The sequence below is a fragment of the Engystomops pustulosus genome, chromosome 6, assembly GCF_040894005.1.
Source record: "Engystomops pustulosus chromosome 6, aEngPut4.maternal, whole genome shotgun sequence".
Lineage (NCBI taxonomy): Eukaryota > Metazoa > Chordata > Amphibia > Anura > Leptodactylidae > Engystomops > Engystomops pustulosus.
Window position 1 is genome coordinate 65877676 of NC_092416.1, and position 19520 is coordinate 65897195.

Sequence of the window (19520 nt, forward strand, 5' to 3'; positions counted from 1 at the left end):
GTAATATTTTTACAGGGGTTAAAACTAAATCGGATGCAATTTTGAAATTGTATTTTTTGGCTTAATGCAGGTATTTTTTAATTGTTTTTCAATTGTTTTACAATTGTACAACTGTACAATTGTTTTACAATTGTTTTAATTGTTTAACAATTAAAGGGTTAAAAAACTTCATAAAAGTTGTGTTATGTACGTTGAGGGGTATAGTTTCTATAATGGGGTAATTTATGGGGTTTTACTACTATTTAGGTTTTTCAAAGTGACTTGAAACCTGAGCAGGTCCCTCAATAGCAGGATTTTGTGTTGTTTTTTTTAAATGTGAAAAATCACACCTAATGTTCAAACACCCATAACATCCTACAAAAATGAGAAGATGCATAAAAAAGCAAATCAACATAAAGCAAGCATTCGGTAAATGTTAGTTACCAAGTTTATTTGCTGTGGAAAAAGTTAAACATTTTGAATTTAGAAATTCGAGAATTTTTACAAATGGTCACCAAATATCTTTTTTATTTATAAATAAACACAAAACATACCACCACAATTTTTATATTATTATAAAGTAGAAAGTGACATGAGAAAACAATTTCAAAATCACTTGGATATCTTAAAGATTTTCAAAGTTATAACCACTTATAGTGACACATGTCAGATTTTTAAAAATGTGCCGAGTCAGGAAGGTGAAAACTGCCTTAGGCGGTAAGGGGTTCATGGTGTGCTGAATAAATTTCAATGAGGCAGGGGGGGGAAGTATTTTTGTTTTAGATTTGCCCTGTACAACAAAGTACCTAGAAACTGTCCTGAGCTGGTCCAAGAAAAAAATTACACAGTTCCACATACAAAATGTATGAAACATACATGGGCATAAGAAAATGGTGAAGCAGCAAGATTTTCCAAATATTTACATTTTGATAAGGTATTGAAGAAATATAAATTTGTTATCTCTCTGATTTTACTGACCCCGGTATTAAATGGAATGTGACATCTAAAAGGGATAGCTGCAAAAAATTAATTTGGTAAGAAAATGCCTGTGTTATTTCTTTTATGTTTCCGGTAAATTGCATAAAATATTTAACCCCATACCCCCCTGTATAGTAAAGGCTCGCAAAAAAATAACACCAGCCATAGCTCTGTACATCAAAGTACGAAAAAGCGCCAGAAGATAGACTAAGAAGTATTTTTTTTGTACAGGAGGTTTTAATTTTTGTAAATGTATGGAAACATTATAAAACCTATACAAATTTGGTATCCCCGTGATTGCACCGACCCAAAGAATAAAGTACACATGTCTTTAACCCCTTAAGGACCAGGCCCTTTTTCGTTTTTGCGTTTTTATTTTTCACTCCCCACCTTCAAAAATCTATAACTTTTTTATTTTTCCATGTACAGAGCTGTGTGATGGCTTATTTTCTGCGTAACAAATTGCACTTCGTAGTGATGGTATTAAATATTCCATGCTGTGCACTGGGAAGCGGGAAAAAAATTCTAAATGCAGTGAAAATGATGAAAAAACACATTTGCGCCATTTCTTGTGGGCTTGGTTTTTACAGCTTTCACTGTGCACCCCAAATGACATGTCTATTTCATTCATTGGGTCAATACGATCACGGGGATACCAAATTTGTATAGGTTTTATAATGTTTTCATACATTTACAAAAATTAAAACCTCCTGTACAGAAAAAAAATTCTTCATTTTGCAGTGTTCTTGCGCTAATAACTTTTTCATACTTTGGTGTATGGAGCTGTGGGTGGTGTAATTTTTTGCGACTTCTGATGACGTTTTCAATGCTTCTATTTTTAGGACTGTTCGACATTTTGATCACTTTTTATAGAATTTTTTCTATTTTTCAAAATGGCAAAAAAATGCCATTTGCGACTTCGGGCGCTATTTTCCGCTACGGGGTTTAACGCAGTGAAAAACGGTTATTATATTTTGATAGATTGGGCATTTTCGGACACGGCGATACCTAATGTGTTTATGATTTTTACTGTTTATTTATATTTATATCAGTTCTAGGGAAAGGGGGGTGATTTGAATTTTTATGTTTTTTTAATATAATTTTTTTTTTTTACTTTTTTTTATTTATTTTTTTTACTATTTTACAGACTCCCTAGGGTACTTTAACCCTAGGTTGTCTGATTGATCCTACCATATACTGCCATACTACAGTATGGCAGTATATGGGGATTTTGCATACCATCTATTATAATGTGCAGATCGCACATTATAATAGAAAGCCCCGATCATGACAGCCTGGGATCTTTGTGTGATCCCAGGCTGTCATGGCAACGGATCGCCGCTCCCCGGTGACGTCACGGGGAGTGACGATCGGAGCCAAGATGGCGGCGCCCACGCGCCGCCGGCTCTTTAATGCCGCCGGCAGCTTTGCCGGCGGCAATCAAAGGGTTAACACCCGCGATCGGTGCAAGCACCGATCGCGGGTGTTAGCGACGGGCGTTTGCTTCATTATGAAGCAAACGCCCGGTGAGTATGAAGAGGGCTCAGCCTGTGAGCCCTCTTCATACTCCCCCATGCGCAGTAAGACGTAAGGGTACGTCTTATTGCGCTATGGGGTTAAAGCAGTAAAATCCAAGCCCACAAGAATGTGGTGCAAATGTGTTTTTTCACCATTTTCACTGCATTAGAATTTTTTTCCCACTTTCCAGTACATGGCATAGAATATTTAATACCATCACTATAAAGTGCACTTTTTATGCAGAAAATAAGCCTTAACACAGATATTTACATGGAAAAGTAAAAAAAGTTATAGATTTTAAAAGGTGAGGAGTAAAAAATGGAAAAACGAAAAAGGGCCTCAGCGGGAAAGGGTTAATACTGACATAAAGGAAGTACACTGGCCCGCATTTATCAAAAACAGTGCACTAGTTGCTTTTTGCCTGTGGAGTGTGCAGGCTGTGTCTGATTCAGGAATTGTGGTGCACATTCTTCATGACCTTGGCGCCCCCTGAACTGCTCTGGAAGCTCCTTTTTTTTGGTGCTCTTTGTTCATGCTGAGGAATTGTATTGCAGACACAATTGTGGTGCACGTTGGGCAAAATTGTGTCCAACTAAGCAGTAAAAAGCCTCTGTAGGTGCACATTTTTTCTGTCTTGTTGGAGAAAACTGGTGCAAACACTTTCATGAATGTGGGCCAATTTTTCAAGCATTTGAAAGAGGAGTAAATAAAAGTGGAAATGCTCATTAAAGGGGTTTGACCATGAAAGAGAATTCAAAAATTTCAATTGATGTTTACACAACAAAGATCATCTTTAACGCCTCGCAATTTTACTCAGTTTTATTGCTCAGTTTTTATTACTGGAGTGTGGACGGGGACTCTCTATGCAGACACTTCAAGATTCCTCTAGTGCTTTGAAATGCTTACAGTGTGGTTAGATTATCAGGGTACACGTTTATATACACTTTCATTTAGCTTCTGAACATTCACTGGTATCTGACACATAGAAAGAGATATGAGACATATTGGAGAGGAGAGATGATAAGATCTATGAAAAGAGATGCATATAACACACAATGACACTCTCAGCTCTCAAAATGTTATCTCAGCCATAACATACACTGTCATCTGTGCTGTGCCTCCCCTGGATAAAGACTTTGGGGGTCATTTATCTTAGTCTGATGTGCCTTTTTAGTGACTTTTTTAGCGCTTTGGGGTATTTGAAAAAATGTTAGGCATTTTTCAAGCAGTTTGCGGTGTAGCAGTGATCCTGTTTTGTGCTTAATTTGTCTTTGTATTTCTTCTGCTTCCAGATGTTTGCACCTTATTAACATTGATTTGCACATATATGGGCTCAAATAATTGCGCAATAACATGCCCATCCTGACCATGCTTAGGAAAGGCAATAAAGTGATTTGGGAAAAATATTGAAACTTTTTCAAAATGTGTGCCTAATAAGGCACAAAGAAAAATTATGTGATAAAACATAGACAAATCAGGTGCAAAAAATAGACTCACAAAAGGAGCTTGTAGATTTACTTTCCTCATGCTGCTATTTTCCGGCATGAAGTCTGTGTGTGTGTTTGTGTGAGCTTGTCTTGAATACGATGCAGAACGGAGCCCACTGCAGTGTCTTACTGATAGAGACAGGTTGGAATTATATTTGTGAAATGCTGTATTTTTGTTAATAACAGTGAATTAGAGAATGTGTTTTTTTTGTTATCCTGAGTATATTTAAGAATCTTGTCTTCGTGGGAATACGCCTTTAAGAGGTTAATCGTTCAATCAATATATCATGGCTTACCACTCAATCATCATGAGAAGTCATTTCATTTTTTTAAATTGATTCTAGTTATTGAAAAAAAAAAACTATTTGTGTAGTAAATGTCTCATGGGATTTTGCTTTATTATAGTATATGCCTGATGATTCCCATGACTGGCTTTCTAAAATTCTCATCACTAACTTAATGAAAATTATACCTCATGATTTGGTGATTCTCAACACAAATTGCATATTCATTTCTAGAAATAATATAAAAACCTTGAGCAGCAGTGTAGAAGGAATCAATCAATCTGACATACAAGATTAGATGATGGACTCCCCTCTACGTAAGCGCTATCATGTCCATAGCTTTGATTCCAGACAACATCTTGAGACTTACTTTTCAGATAATCCTGAAATGGTCTTTGAAGAGGATTTCTTGATGTTTCCAATTGAAAACCTAATAGAAACTTTCAAATCCGGTATGTAATTTTTGTATTGAATTGTTTAATTTTTTTCATACTTTTATTACAGTGAAGTTTACGTTCTTACATCAATAGTATTTCACTATAATACAGACATAGTGCTTAACCCAATTATCAAGACTAGCCTGCTGCCTAAGGGTACATTTACATGTTCAGTTTTTCAGATGCCGTTTTTGATGTCGAAACCAGGAGAGGAGTGAAAAAAGAGGAGGAGCAGATTCTCTTAATGATATGTTCTTACCCATTATCATCCACATCTGCTTTTGGCTATAAAAACTGAGCATGCAAATGCACCCTGAGGCCACGTTCACAATATGTGTTGCATTGTGTTTGTTGTTGCATTTTTGACAGATTCCAAAGGCTTCAGCCTTGATCATATGCTGAGGTTACATTGGGACAGATTTATCAAGTGTCTGAAAGTCAGAATATTTCTAGTTGCCCAAGGCAACCAATCACAGCGCAGCTTTCATTTTATCAGTGCTCATAAATATTTTAAAGGGGAGCTGTGAATGGTTGCCATGGGCAACTAGAAATATTCTGACTTTCAGACAGCTTGATAAATCTGCCCCATTGTGTTTCCATTGCATTTGAGTTAACATTGCATTAACACTTGCATTTTGTAAACACAATGTTGACGACAAGTTATTTTCAATGGGTTGTTGGTGAACACAAAAATGTCAGGTTCTACATTTTTTTCTACTGATCAGTGGAAAAAAACTCAAGTGTAAAAAAGCCCTTTGAAAAGAAGGTATCAGTGAAAAATCACTGAAGCCTAGAGGAGAAAACCAATCTGTGTATGTCCATAAGCCAAAATGGAGAAAAAAAGGAGTTTGATTTTTGGAGTGGGAAATATCAGAGGGGGGACAACCATAATACTCCACTAAGGGGAGCAGATCATAGTCATTCAATATAAAAAAAAGAACATAGGGTTAAGTAAAAGTCTGTTCCTGCAGTGTAAAGTTTTGCAATTTAAATATGTTATCACTGCAATTGTGAAATTTAATGAAAAAAAAAAAATCCCAGCATCAAAGATTCTACAATTTAGCTTTTGGGATATTTAAAAATTTTATTGGGGAATATTAATGTTTATTCTATTTTTTATTTTTATATGTGATATGTGTATGTGTGTATAACTTTATATTTCCCCCATGAGGTGATAAAAAAAACACTGGAGGACGTTTTCACATTTAAAAAAAAATAATAAATTAACATTTTTTTTTACTTCTTGTTTTCAGAAGTAGAAGCGTTGATTAGCGTCTACAGACCCGGTGGTCACAAGACCTCCAGGTCTGAATTGCAGACGAGTTAGAAAAAAACTGTATTACTGTAAAAAGATGTCAGTGCAGATTCTGCAACCGCTGACGTCTTTCTTCAGTAAGCGGTTTGGGACAAATTAATGGAATTCAGATGTTTATGCTGATGTATGTGATGGCATGACTACAGTATATTAACCCCTTACTGACACCTGACATAGTACTACGTCATGCATTGTGTGCAGGTGAATCGGGAGGGCTCACGGGCTGAAACAGCAACGATCGGTGCTAGCACCGACAACAGGTCCGTCCTTTTTATTGTATAGGAACATTTCCATTGAGAAGGACAGAAACAATTCAATCCACATGGAACATTTAACCATTTATTACTTATGCCTTTTTATCTCTAAATTATAGGAAAGCCATATTATGGTGGTAGAAATATTTGCTTATGTTACTGTTTACCTATCTTTACATCTATGATAATTTAACACATTAGTATTAAAGCATATGGAAATGTATTTTGACAGGTCATATTAAAGGAGATATATTAATTGACATCAGTATCGGTTCCATGATTCATCATCTGTACGCAGCCTGTGATTTCTTTAACCACATCATCGTCCTGAAGGTGAGAGAAAGATGCATCCTGGAGCTGAAGAGATGGGTGGACACACGTACAGGAGCATTTCAGTGGGGCCATGCTGTGAAACTTCATGCAGACATTGAAGGAAAATGGTAAAAGTATTTATCCAAATATTAGAGAAAATACTCTTTAGATATCATTGTACAGGCGGTCCCCTACATAAGAACACTCGACTTACATACAACCCCTAGTTACAAACGGACCTCTGGATATTGGTAATTTATTGTACTTTAGCCTTAGGCTACAATGATCAGCTATAACAGTTATCACAGGTGTCTGCAATGAAGCTTTAGTGTTATTCCTGGTTCTTATTACAATCCAAAATTTTTAAAATCCAATTGTCACAGAGACGTAAAAAAGTTCTGGCTGGGATTACAATGATAAAATATACAGTTCCGACTTACATACAAATTCAACTTAAGAACAAACCTACAGACCCTATCTTGTATGTAACCCGGGGAATGCCTGTACTTACTAAACCAAAAAGATAAGATGGCATGGGGCCATGCTATGAAACTTCATGCAGACATTGAAGGAAAATGGTAAAAGTATTTATCCAAATATTAGAGAAAATACTCTTTAGATATCATTGTAGTTACTAAACCAAAAAGATAAGAAAACGTATAAAACATATGACGTACTATCATGTTATTGTGTCGTTGATGGTGCGTTAAGAAAGGTCACAGTCTGATCCTCTTTCATATGGGACTGCTGTCCGCTGTATTCCAGAGAAGACACCCACCGCTATAATGCTGACACTAATTGCTGGTGCTAACCGTTTAAGCACCTTATGAAAAATATTTGCTTGGATCGTTACCCGCCTTCTCACTGCTTTATAAGATATATTTTAGATGTAGTGATCAGAACCTCCAGGGATCAAGTGTCTTATTTTCCCTAGAATGGAATAAAAAATACATAAACATTATCATTAACATGCCAGGTATCACTACCAGGGGCAGATTAACACTGCCATGGGATCTAGGCTGTATTAATATTATAGCCCCTTCAGGTCTGGAATTCACTTTCTTCATACAATACTAGTATCAAGCTCTTTGGGGAAAGGAGGATGTCTGGTTTCTGAAATCGCTCTTGTGTACATGTTTTTGGAGAGCAGAAACAGTTGTACGAGGGTTTCATGGGTGAAGGTCCTACTCGGTCTGAAATTTGGTTTGTGTTATGGGTCCCTTAGAAGTCTTGGGCCCGGGCTACTGTCCATTATATTCCACTATTGATCATTATGTCCCAAAATGGCTCATCTAACAAATTATGAACATGCTTATTCCATGCGACGTAAGCCTAATGGAAAAAAATATATTTTCAAATGTCGGCACACAAAAAAAAAATTGAACATTTAAAATTCATAAGAATAAAAATGAGTAAAACCTTCATAAATGTGGTATTTCCATGATCATCTAAAAGGATGTGTAATTTGGAAAGTGTATTACATGATGTAAAAGCAGAGCCTGTAAATGTAACAAGAAAAAAGTTACATTTATGCTCTCCATTCTCATATATAATTATGGTTTTGTTAGATAAGCCTTGCGGCACCACATTTTATGGAATTTCAATCCTTCCACCAACTTCCACTTAACTTTCATATTGCCCTAACAATTTTAAGTCAATAACTTTCATCATTTTGCCAATTTTTTCAGTGCTCAACCACAAGACAAGGAAGGAAAAGTGAGATCAGCTCTGCAACACGTTGTAAAATGTAACCTGGAGAAGGAGAATATGACGGAGCCGATAGATTTACCACCAGCCGATTGTATCATTAGTGCTTGGATCCTGGATGTGATCTGCAAAGACAAAGATGATTATATTAAATATCTGAGGAAGTTCTCAAAGTTGCTAAAACCTGGAGGACGCCTCATATTAATTGGGGTTACAGATACAACTTATTTTACAATTCACAAAGAGAAGTTTCATATTGTCAAATATAATGAGGATTTTACCAAGAGCGCTTTAGTTAATGAAGGTTTTACAATTGACTATAGTAAGGTTATGAAGAGAACAGTTAAGAGTGACCTTATTGACCATCAGGGTGTCCTATTTATTGCAGCTCGCAAAAAGAAATAGAGCAGTTAAGACTAGATGCACACAAATGTGCTTGGAAACAGGGCCCTGTGCTGCTTGGATGTATCGAGCACACTGGCAGTGACAGGAGTACCTGCATCATAGTGAAATATGATTACATGGTGATGCTGCTGTTCTGCTGGCAAGCAGGGAATCCTTGCATCACATATCTTTATGATGCAAGGACTCCCGTCCCCGGAAATTAGTGAAATCCAGCCACCGCATGGTCCTGTTTCCACAGACTGAGCTAATTTATGGGCAGTCAACCTAAGTCTATATGTTATGAGTTTATAGTTAAAGCTTTAAAAACAAATGTATGATCTTATAATATAGTATAGAAAAGTTGCCTCTTGCTTCTACAGTACACTGGGTGTTGTGTACAATGATTAAAGAAATCATTTAGGATATGACGCAGGATCTTCCCATCTCTATACTCCATGCTTATATCTTGCTTTCACTGTCTCAATAATAGTCATATGATGCATATTCATGTCATAATTTAAACTGCTTTACAATCAATAAAGGTTATGGAAACATAAAATGTGTATTGTTCTATACATCACAGAGCGTGTATTTTATTAGTGTTGTCTTCTACAGTCTTTGAATTTTATTACTTAAAAGTGAATTTGCATGATGGTAACATAGTCTAATGTCTTTAATGAATATATTATTATCAATTCAATTATTAAATATTTTACAATTAAATATACATTAAAATGATCAAAATTATATTTGGAAAGTGGGTCTCAACATGGACCTGCAGTCAATGTGCTCAAGTCTGATGTGCTCAACACAAAGAATAGAACTTCCGACACACAAAGCAAATTGGAGTCACAACGAGAGGGTACGTCAAGAGCAAAATCAGTAAGCAAAAGGGTCAACGTCAGAAACTAGCCGAGATAACAACAATACAGAACACAGAGCAAGTCAAACCTATAAGCAGAGAGCAAGTGATGAAGGGATTTCAAACATTGGCACAGGTGACTAGTGAAGCTGCAATTTATGCTGCCAGAAGCCCACCTCCAGAACCTGATTGGAGCTGGATAACTTCTGGGAATTAACCCCTCATGGTGCAGAACAACAAAGCACCATTACAGACACCATGCAGAGTTACCACAACTCCCAGTAGTCCAGAACACAGACCCTAAACAGTGTGAGGTCTTAGCAGCCGCTGCCCACTGGTAGCGGATGAGAGGTGGAATCTCCTTGGAGACACGTAGGAGGTCGGAGAATGCTGTTAGCCATACCAGAAGCATCAGTAGAAGTCCGAGCGTTCTCCCCTGCGGACCTGACTATAGGTTACTGTGAGAAATTCAAAACATTACAGGAATTCTGATTGCTATATTTTCAGGTTAACACTTTAACCTCCAGAGCCCAAGTTGGTGTAGTTATCTTCTTTCTTCAGGGGGATACATAGTCCCGGGCCTTGAAGCTTTCCTGTGGTGCGAGGAAAGGTCATCCTTGGATCGATATCCTTAGGGTTAATTTATTCTGAATCTGATAATGTAAGCTTGCGGAATCCAAACTCTTAGCCATCACAGTGTGACTTGGAATTGGTGTGAGCATTCCCTGAAAGCCCTCTTCAAATGAGGAGTTTCAGAACCTGTTAAAGATGCCCAGATTGGTCATTTTGATTCTAGTTCTTTGGACCAAATGATTGCAATGGTGGTCCATATTGACTGCTGACTAAGGGAGAAATGCCTGACTATAGTAGACCCTAGTTGTCTCTCTGTTTTACCTTCTCTATGTTGCAAAAAAATGTATCCTACTGTTATGTCTGAACAAGAACCAATCCATCTGGGTACCTCAGATCCCACAACCAGGAGAGATCAACATTGCAAGAATTTCTTGTGTTTCTACTGTGTTGAATCCAGACTTTTCCTGTGGGACTGCCCATTCAGACCTCAGTCAGTGCTGGAAAACATCAGTACAGTAGTGATAATAGGGAGAGCCAATCAAGCAATAAAGAATCTTCTGTGTCAGTTTCTCAAATATTGTTATCAATATCGTTGTCTGTGAAAGATAAAACTACTTCTGGACAGGCTATGATTGCTTATGGATCTGGCACTAATTTTATTGATTCTGCCTTTTGTTTTGTCTCTAGCCCTAAAATTTAACAAACAGTATTCTACTATACTGGTCATTGAGTAAATCCTACCCCTTTAAAGAGGTTAGGACTTGTTTTAAGACTCCACAGATATCTATGAATGTTGGCTCTGTCCACACTAAGCTTGTAGTGTTTTTGTAGTGCCTGTTTTGACTGAAGGGAATTAGTTACAGTGCCTTGTGAAAGTATTCTGCTCCTTGAACTTTTCTTCCTTTTGCCACATTTCAGGCTCCAAACATAAATATATAAAATTGTAATTTTTTGGTGAATAATCAACAACAAGTGGGACACAATTGTGAAGTGGAACAAAATTTATTGGATATTTTAAACTTTGAAAAGTGGGGCATGCAATATTATTCGCCCCCCTTAAGTTAATACTTTGTAGCACCACCTTTTACTGTGATTACAGCTTTTAGTCACTTGGGCTATGTCTCTATCAGTTTTACACATCGAGAGACTGAAATTCCTGCCCATTCTTACTTGTGAAACAGCTCCAGCTCAGTTATGTTGGATGGAGAGTGTTTGTGAACAGCAGTTTTCAGCTCTTTCCACAGATTCTTGATTAAATTCAGGTCTAAACTTTGAATTGCCCATTCTAACACCCGTATATGTTTATTTGTGAACTATTACATTGTATATTTTGCTGAAATGTTATTCTTAACATTTCACTGCTTTGAATCATTCATGCATTCATCTGGGTGTCAAATCTGGGTGTCAAATGGAGGAGGATAATCTGTCTTAATTCACTGATGAGCATAATAAAGTCTTAGGACTGTGGGGTTGATTTCTTCTGGGGGTCTAAATATCCCAACAGAAGGATATTCCATCTGTATCTCCAAGAATATGAGGCTATATGATCTTGGGGTGTACAACCTGTTCATGATCTGAGAATGAGATGAGCTGAAGACTGCTTCCAATACCCCAGAAGGACATTTATGATTCACTTCGGCTTGTGAAATGCATCTGTATTATTCCAGCAATTTGTGAACGGACAATATTCTTATGTTTCCCATGATTGGGCCACTCATATGGAACTTGTGAGAAGTTTTCTCTTAAGACTATGCTAAAATGTATTGTATGCTAAACTATCTAAATGTTTGTTTGTAGTCTCGGTTACATGAATCTTTTTTCATGGATCTAATCAAGGTCACAGCTATTGAGAACTAGGAAAGTCTGAACCGTCTTAAAGCCCTTCAGCGTTTTCTGGGTTTTTCTAACTACTACCGGTACCTGTGGATTAAGCAAATAGAATCAAACGGATACTTTAAAGCCTATGGTGTAACTGGGCCCCAAAGCATCCTTCTGAATGGGCCTTCCCTTTCCCCTTGAAAAAATATACATGTGTAAGCATTAGAGATGAGCGAGTATACTCGTCCGAGCTTGATGCTCGTTCGAGTATTAAGGTACTCGAAACTGCTCGTTGCTCGGACGAGTATTTCCCCTGCTCGAGATCGAGCATTTAATTAAAAAAACACAGTGAAGAACAATGAAGAATAGAATAAAAACAGTGAACACAGTGAACACAGGATCATTTAAGTGAAAAACACAGTGAAAAACACAGTGAAGAATAGATTACAGATGTTCGGCACATCTGCTTACTTGTCGGGAGATACGCGCGGAGCGGTGCGAACAAAATAGCATGTGAAGAACAATATATATGTGTGAAGAATACATTGCAGAACACGGTGAGCAGGACAGAGACAACGAGGAGCAGCACAGAGACACCGGGGAGCAGCACAGAGACACCGGGGAGCAGCACGGAGACATGGGGCAGCGGCAGCATGAAGACATGGGGCAGCGGCAGCACGGAGACATGGGGCAGCGGCAGCATGGAGACATCAGGCAGCGGCACGGAGCGGCACGGAGACATCGGGGAACGGAGACATCGGGGCACGGAGACATCGGGGAGCGGCGGGGAGCCGCACGGAGACATCGTTGCACGGAGACATCGGGGAGCGGCACGGAGCGGCACGGAGACATCAGGGCACGGAGACAGCGGGGCACGGAGACAGCAGGGCACGGAGACATCGGGGCACGGAGACAGCGGGGCACGGAGACAGCGGGGCACGGAGACAGCGGGGCATGGAGACAGCGGGGCACGGAGACATCGTTGCACGGAGCGGCACGGAGACATCGGGGCACGGAGACATCGGGGCACGGAGACATCGGGGCACGGAGACAGCGTGGCACGGAGACATCGGGGCACGGAGACAGCGGGGCACAGAGACAGCGGGGCACGGAGACAGCGGGGCACGGAGACAGCGGGGCACAGAGACAGCGGGGCACGGAGACAGCGGGGCACGGAGACAGCGGGGCACGGAGACAGCGGGGCACGGAGACAGCGGGGCACGGAGACAGCGTATCTCCCGACAAGTAAGCAGATGTGCCGAACATCTGCAATCTATTCTTCACTGTGTTTTTCACTTAAATGATCCTATTCTTCACTGTTCTTCACATCTGTAACTTGTTGGGAGATAATATACGCGCGGAACGGTGAAGAATAGATTGCAGATGTTTGCATACATCTGCTAACTTATCAGAAGACATTCTCTTTCAATTAATTAACACATTTTATTCCCGAACCATGGTCCCTTTGAAAAATGCTCGAGTCTCCCATTGACTTCAATGGGGCTCGTTATTCGAGACGAGCACTCGAGCATCTGGAAAAGTTCGTCTCGAATAACGAGCACTCGAGCATTTTAGTGCTCGCTCATCTCTAGTAAGCATACAAAAATGTGAGTTACAAACGCACAGATTAATACACTCATATATACCTAATTATTATATAAATTGTCTGAGTATATATGAGTTTAACTTGTTATACACACCCACAGTGCTTAACCCCTTCAGGACATAGCTTTGACCACTTTTACTTATTTAAAGCAATTTTTAGATTTTTTTTTGTTATGATCGCTTTCTATTACATATTTTTGGGAGGTAGGAATTAAAATTGCAATTTTTATCTAGATTCTTTTTTTTATATCCTTCACAATAAAGATAATAATAATAATGAAATATCAGCTTAGCCAAGGTAGCTACAGACGCAACAATACACATTTTTTGGGGGGAGGGTTATTTTATTTTTTTAATACAAAATATAATTATATATAGGGAAATAGGTGATTATTCAGTTTTTTTAAATGTTTCTTTATTATTTATTTTTAAAACTATTTAAAAACTTTTTTATGGTCCCATTAAGGGACTTACACTGGTGATACCTTGATCCCTTATACAATACATTGCAGTACAATACTTTAATCCCTTATTGCATCTGACCTCCGGCTGCCATGGCAAGCACTCTGCACTCCACGTTACTCCTGTTTCCTCTGTCTCTTTCCTTAACTGCCGCAACCATGCTTAATTTCATAGCTATAGCTTACACTTTGTGACAAGGCACAAGGTATTGTGGTTGATGGCCAATACGTGTCACTGAGGTGCCTGGCCTCAGTGAAGTAAGCCGCTAATCTTTGTCAGTAACCTTAGGCTGCTGACCCTTATTTAATAGAAGCTTCTTGCTGCAGTTGACCCGGGCTGGCATTTATTATCCAGGTGGTTTAGCAGAGCTGAGAGTGTGTGGCTCCAAGACTGAGCTGTGGGTTTAGTGTTTTTCTCCAAAAAACCTATTGTCCTCAAAGGGAAAAAATTCTTTAAGGGAAGAAAGTCAAACTGAGAGGTATGTACAAATGTTGAAAAACTTTATTACATACAGTACATTGAAACTTTAAAACATCTAGGTAGTGGCAGAGGAAGAAATAGGGCATCACCAGACACAATATGGAGGATAGTAAATACATATATAAAGGGGTATAGAATGGGACTTCAATGTGGGCAATCAGTATGGCTATTTCATATACATAGTTAAATACAAAGGACAAGCAGAAAAAACACCCATCTCAATATTGCAGTATTGCACATGTCTTACCCAAGTATTAGAAGTCATGCTCCACTGTCCGGGATGGCATCCAGGTCAGGGGTTACAATTTATGCGCACTTTGGACCAATCGGATTTATTGTAGCGATCACGTGATCGCGATTCGTGCGCATGTGCAAAAGACATCAAACCGGCGCATGCGCATATGGGACCCGCTCGGGGAGTAGGCGTGTACGCGGCAGGCCAATCAAGGGTACCCGTAGAGCTAGATATTCACGACAGCAGTGCTTTGGCGTCAGTGTCGGTGTAAATAGTGGCACTGACTGAGACAAGCGCATCTGAGGACTATCTGCTCCTATGAATCAGAAAAACCGCATCAGCTTATATAGGTAAACCATCCCTATGTATATAATCGCCACTCAATATATGCCTGTAGATTCACATTTTACAAAGCTGGTATATAGAAATTAAGGAGAAAAAGACATAATGAGATTCAGAAGCAGTATGCATAAATTCATAAAAATTGTAAATACTACAGTACTTGGTCACAAGTTTCCTTTTTACTGTTTTATTTGTATTTTACATATTACATTTCTTGTTCATTTTTTTTAATGATATATTCATCTTTGCTTTGGTAAAATGCAGTTCTTTAGACAAAACCCGCATTTATTTCTAGGTCGCGATTATGTCGCAATCTACATAGTATATTTTACTCATCTCTGTTATCTCAGCTAAATGTATCATTACTTTCGCATTTGATCAACACCATGACGATCTTGAATATGTCTATATGTACTGCATTGTTTAATGTGAAAAAATCAATAAAGAGTGTTTTTGAAAAAAAAAAAAAAAATTCATAAAAATTATCCTGCACAACTTTCTCTTACATAGTAAAGTGTATATAGTGCTATTACATGCAGATACATCTATAAACAATTTCAAGTGTAAATTCGCATTTTACAGAACTGGTATATTAAAAATAGAAAGAAAAAGATATGATGTGAATAAAAAGCAATATGCATGAATTCATAAAAATTGTCTTACGCAACTTTCATTAACATAACTTTGATAAAGTATATGTAGTGCTATTAAATGCAGATACATCTATAAACGATTTTAAGTGTAAATTCGCATTTTACAGAACTGGTATATTAAAAATAGAAAGAAAAAGACATGATGTGAATAAAAAGCAATATGCATGAATTCATAAAAATTGTCTATGAAGTGCTATTGCATGCAAATACATCTATAAACAGTATAAAGCCATAAACTTATCTATTATGACAGTTATATCAATACAGATATAGACCTGCTGAGAATTTGTAAGGTCCACAGAAGTGGACTAGTGAAAAACACACACTAATATTTAGTAAAATTAAATTCATGATTAACGACGTGACGTGCATGGGAGTGAAAGAAGGGATGGGGGGGACAAAAGTGAGGGGGTGTGAGGTGAGAGAGTGAAGGTAGGAGGTGAGGTGAAGTGATGGTGTGAACCAGGCAGAGTGAATTCTACAGATAATATATAATAATCATATTAGGCGGCAATTGTACCTTACATTTTCTGTAATCATGCTTATTGAGATCTATATGATTCATACGGACTGTTGTATCATATATATCCTTGGTGAAACACACATATTGTAATATCAAGAGAACAAATATATATAAAGATTGATATATGCAGTATAGTAGAATATGCAGCAATATAACGATTGATCCAAAAAAACATATATAAAAAAAAAAAAAAAAAAAAAATATAAAAAATAATAAAGTAATGCCAAGCACCAATAGAAATTGTGAATATGTTGATCTTAAAAATTAATAGGAATGTTGTTTTGTTTTTGGGTCCATGTTTCTTCGAAGGTAGCTGCAGGGAATACCCAATATATGATGGTCCAGGGAGTGTGCATGCTGAAAAAAAGTATAGAGAAAGAAGGGAGAAGAAGGAAAATAATTAGTTAAAAACACTTAAAACAATATATGACTGGATTGACACCAGTAAGGTTAGCGTGCATAGCTCAGAGACCATGACCAAAAATTGGGTCAAAAAATTGGAGAGGAGGGGAGGCTTATTCACCCTAGAGAAATGGAGCGAAACTCAGTGATTCGTTTAGTCCCTTTGGGGAAAGTGTGTCTAAAGTCCATATCCACCGTGTTTCGTTTTGAACCAGCCTTTTCTGGATGGGTCCCCTCTAATAACTAGCAATATTCTGTCAATACCGCATACTTTTAGACCCTGGGTCTGAATCATGTTTATCTCTAAAGTGTGCAGCTACTGGTTTTCCTTCAATGTTGTAATCAATATCTTTAGAGGCAATGATGTCCTGTACATGTTCTCTAACGCGGATTTTAATTTCTCGGCTTGTGAGGCCAATATATATTTTATTTATATATTTATAAATATATTTATAAAATATATTTTATATTTTATTTTTCTCCAAATTAGAGATGTTGGAGGTGTCCGCTGTAAACTCAAAGAATGTATGGTGAGAATAGAAAAAAGATATGGTTCAGCTCACCTCCCTGGTTAGTGCAGTCCTGGTCTTAGCCAATGCACGGAAAGCCATGTAGGAACAGCAACAATCAGGAAGGAATCCGAAAAGGAATCAAGCATCAAGGCAAATACTGAGAATAACCTGTCTTATATTAAAGCCTTTTGCCTGAAGAAACGTCAACTTTATGTTATGCCTTCATTTTGCACCTGCTGAAGAAAGCTGTTTATTTTCATTAGAGACTGTTAAAATAAAACCATATTGGACATTACTGTTTTGGTGACCTTTGTGATGAAGCATAACCCCTACAACTTGCTGAGGAGCCGTTAATAAGAAAGCCCATTCTTTGTGTTTCTCTGATCAACATTGATCACAGCATTTCAAGAGTTAAACTGCTGAGTTGACTCTCTCTCAGATCCTATCCAATACTTGAGGGAGGGCAGTCTCCTAGTACATGAACCCATGGTCCCTCACCACAACTACTTTTCTCGCATGATTCCGCTTTAGGTCCTTATAAATAACTCCTAGTGCTGTACATGTGGGAAAGTCAATATTTAAGTAGATTAACAAATGCTGTGTGAGTGTAAAGTATGCTCTCAGAACGGACATGTAACACACACAGACAGACATAATTATAGGTTATCAAGAGCTAACACTTTGGTAGGTAAAAAACCTATTTGGCTGTACCAGCCCCAGGAAGTGATTGGCTCAGAACTCTGAAGTCCAGACAAAAAAAAAATCGAAAGGAGAAATATGATTAGTGGCAGATTACCTATTAGTAGCCGGTTACCTATTGATGAGCCAAGGAGTGATGGGTATGGTGCAAATCAAACATGGTAGAAAGAAAGCATAAACCTGTGTTCACACAGAAATGTAATTGTGACTCACAATGACCCAACACATCCTCAGTAGAGATGAGCGAACACACTCGTCCAAGCTTGATGCTCGTTCGAGCATTAGCATACTCGAAACTGCTCGTTGCTCGGACGAGTATTTCGCCAGCTCGAGAAAATAGCATCTCCTGCCGTTTTGATTTTTGGCAGCCAGAAACAAGGCCAATCACAAGCCAGGAGACTCTGCACTCCACCCAGCATGACGTGGTACACTTACACGTCGATAGCAGTGGTTGGCGAGATCAGGTGACCCTGGAATAGACTAGCCCCTGCCCGCGCTGCTCGCATCATTCTCTGTCTGGATGCCGTAAGGGAGAGAGCTGCTGCTGCTGCAGGGATAGCGTTAGGGTGTTATATTAGCTTACTGTTAGGCAGGAGTGAGTCTAAAAGAACCCAACAGCCCTTGTTAGGGCTACAATAGCATTATATTTTATTTTTTTTTTGTTTGCTTGTGGCTGGGCTTGCTGGCACTAGTAGTGCAGCTAGTACCATATTGTGGGGAATTTGCAGGGAGACTTGGGAATGTTCTATTTAGCTCTTAGTGACACACATATCCATCTCAAACACCTAAGTGGGGCAATTTACTAGGGGTTTGATCAAATTAGGCATAGTCTGAGGATTTTTTATTTTTTTTTCAAAACTTAAAGTGATAGGCACACCACAAAATCCAGTTGTGTGCTGTCAGTATAGGTAAGAAACTAGCTATACAAGAACCCAACAGAACTTCTTAGGGCTACAATAGCGTTATATATTGTATTATTGGTTGATTTGCTTGTGGTTGGGCTTGCTGGCACTAGTAGTGCAGCTAGTACCATATTGTGAGGAATTTGCAGTGAGACTTGCGACCGTTGTGTTTAGCTCTTAGTGACACACATATCCACCTCAAACACCGAAGTGGGACAATTTATTAGGGGTTTGATTTGAATTAGACACAGTCTGCTCATTTATTTTTTTTTACGTTTATTTTTTTTAATAACTCAAAATCATCAGGCACAGCAAAAAATCCAGTTCTGTGCTGTCAGTGTAGGTTAGAAACTAGCCATAGCAATAGGATAGCATCATTTTGTTTAAAAAAAAAAAAAAAATTACAGTTTACACTTTAATTTAGAAAATGTTTAACCCGAGGGCTAGGGGTAGAGGACGAGGGCGTGGACGTGGGCGTACAACTACTGCAGGGGTCAAAGACCGTGGTCCTGGGCGGGGTGAGACACCACCTGCTGATGAGAGAGCAGGGGAACGCCGCAGAGCTACACTCCCTAGGTTCATGACTCAAGTTACTTGGAATCGTTGTAGAGCACTGTTGAGGCCAGAACAGTGCAAACAGGTGATGTCGTGGATTGCGGACAATGCTTCTAGCCATTTGTCCACCAGTCAGTCTTCCACGCAGACCACCCATGTCACCAAAATCAGCACTCCTCCAGCTCCTCCACCTCAGCCTCCTTCCCCCCAGTCTGCCCCCTCCCAGCAAAATTTGGCATTTG

The 19520-nt window shown here is 38.6% G+C and overlaps 1 protein-coding gene across 1 annotated transcript; it reads left to right on the forward strand.

The window, feature by feature from the left end:
* The first annotated feature begins 4522 nt into the window (after positions 1-4522).
* On the forward strand, positions 4523-9192 carry LOC140135210 (nicotinamide N-methyltransferase-like). The gene is made up of 3 exons (XM_072156379.1): positions 4523-4698; positions 6485-6692; positions 8253-9192. Exons 1-3 carry the CDS (start codon positions 4545-4547, stop codon positions 8674-8676), a joined length of 786 nt encoding a protein of 261 aa, XP_072012480.1. The 5' UTR covers positions 4523-4544; the 3' UTR covers positions 8677-9192.
* The last annotated feature ends 10328 nt before the right edge of the window (positions 9193-19520 follow it).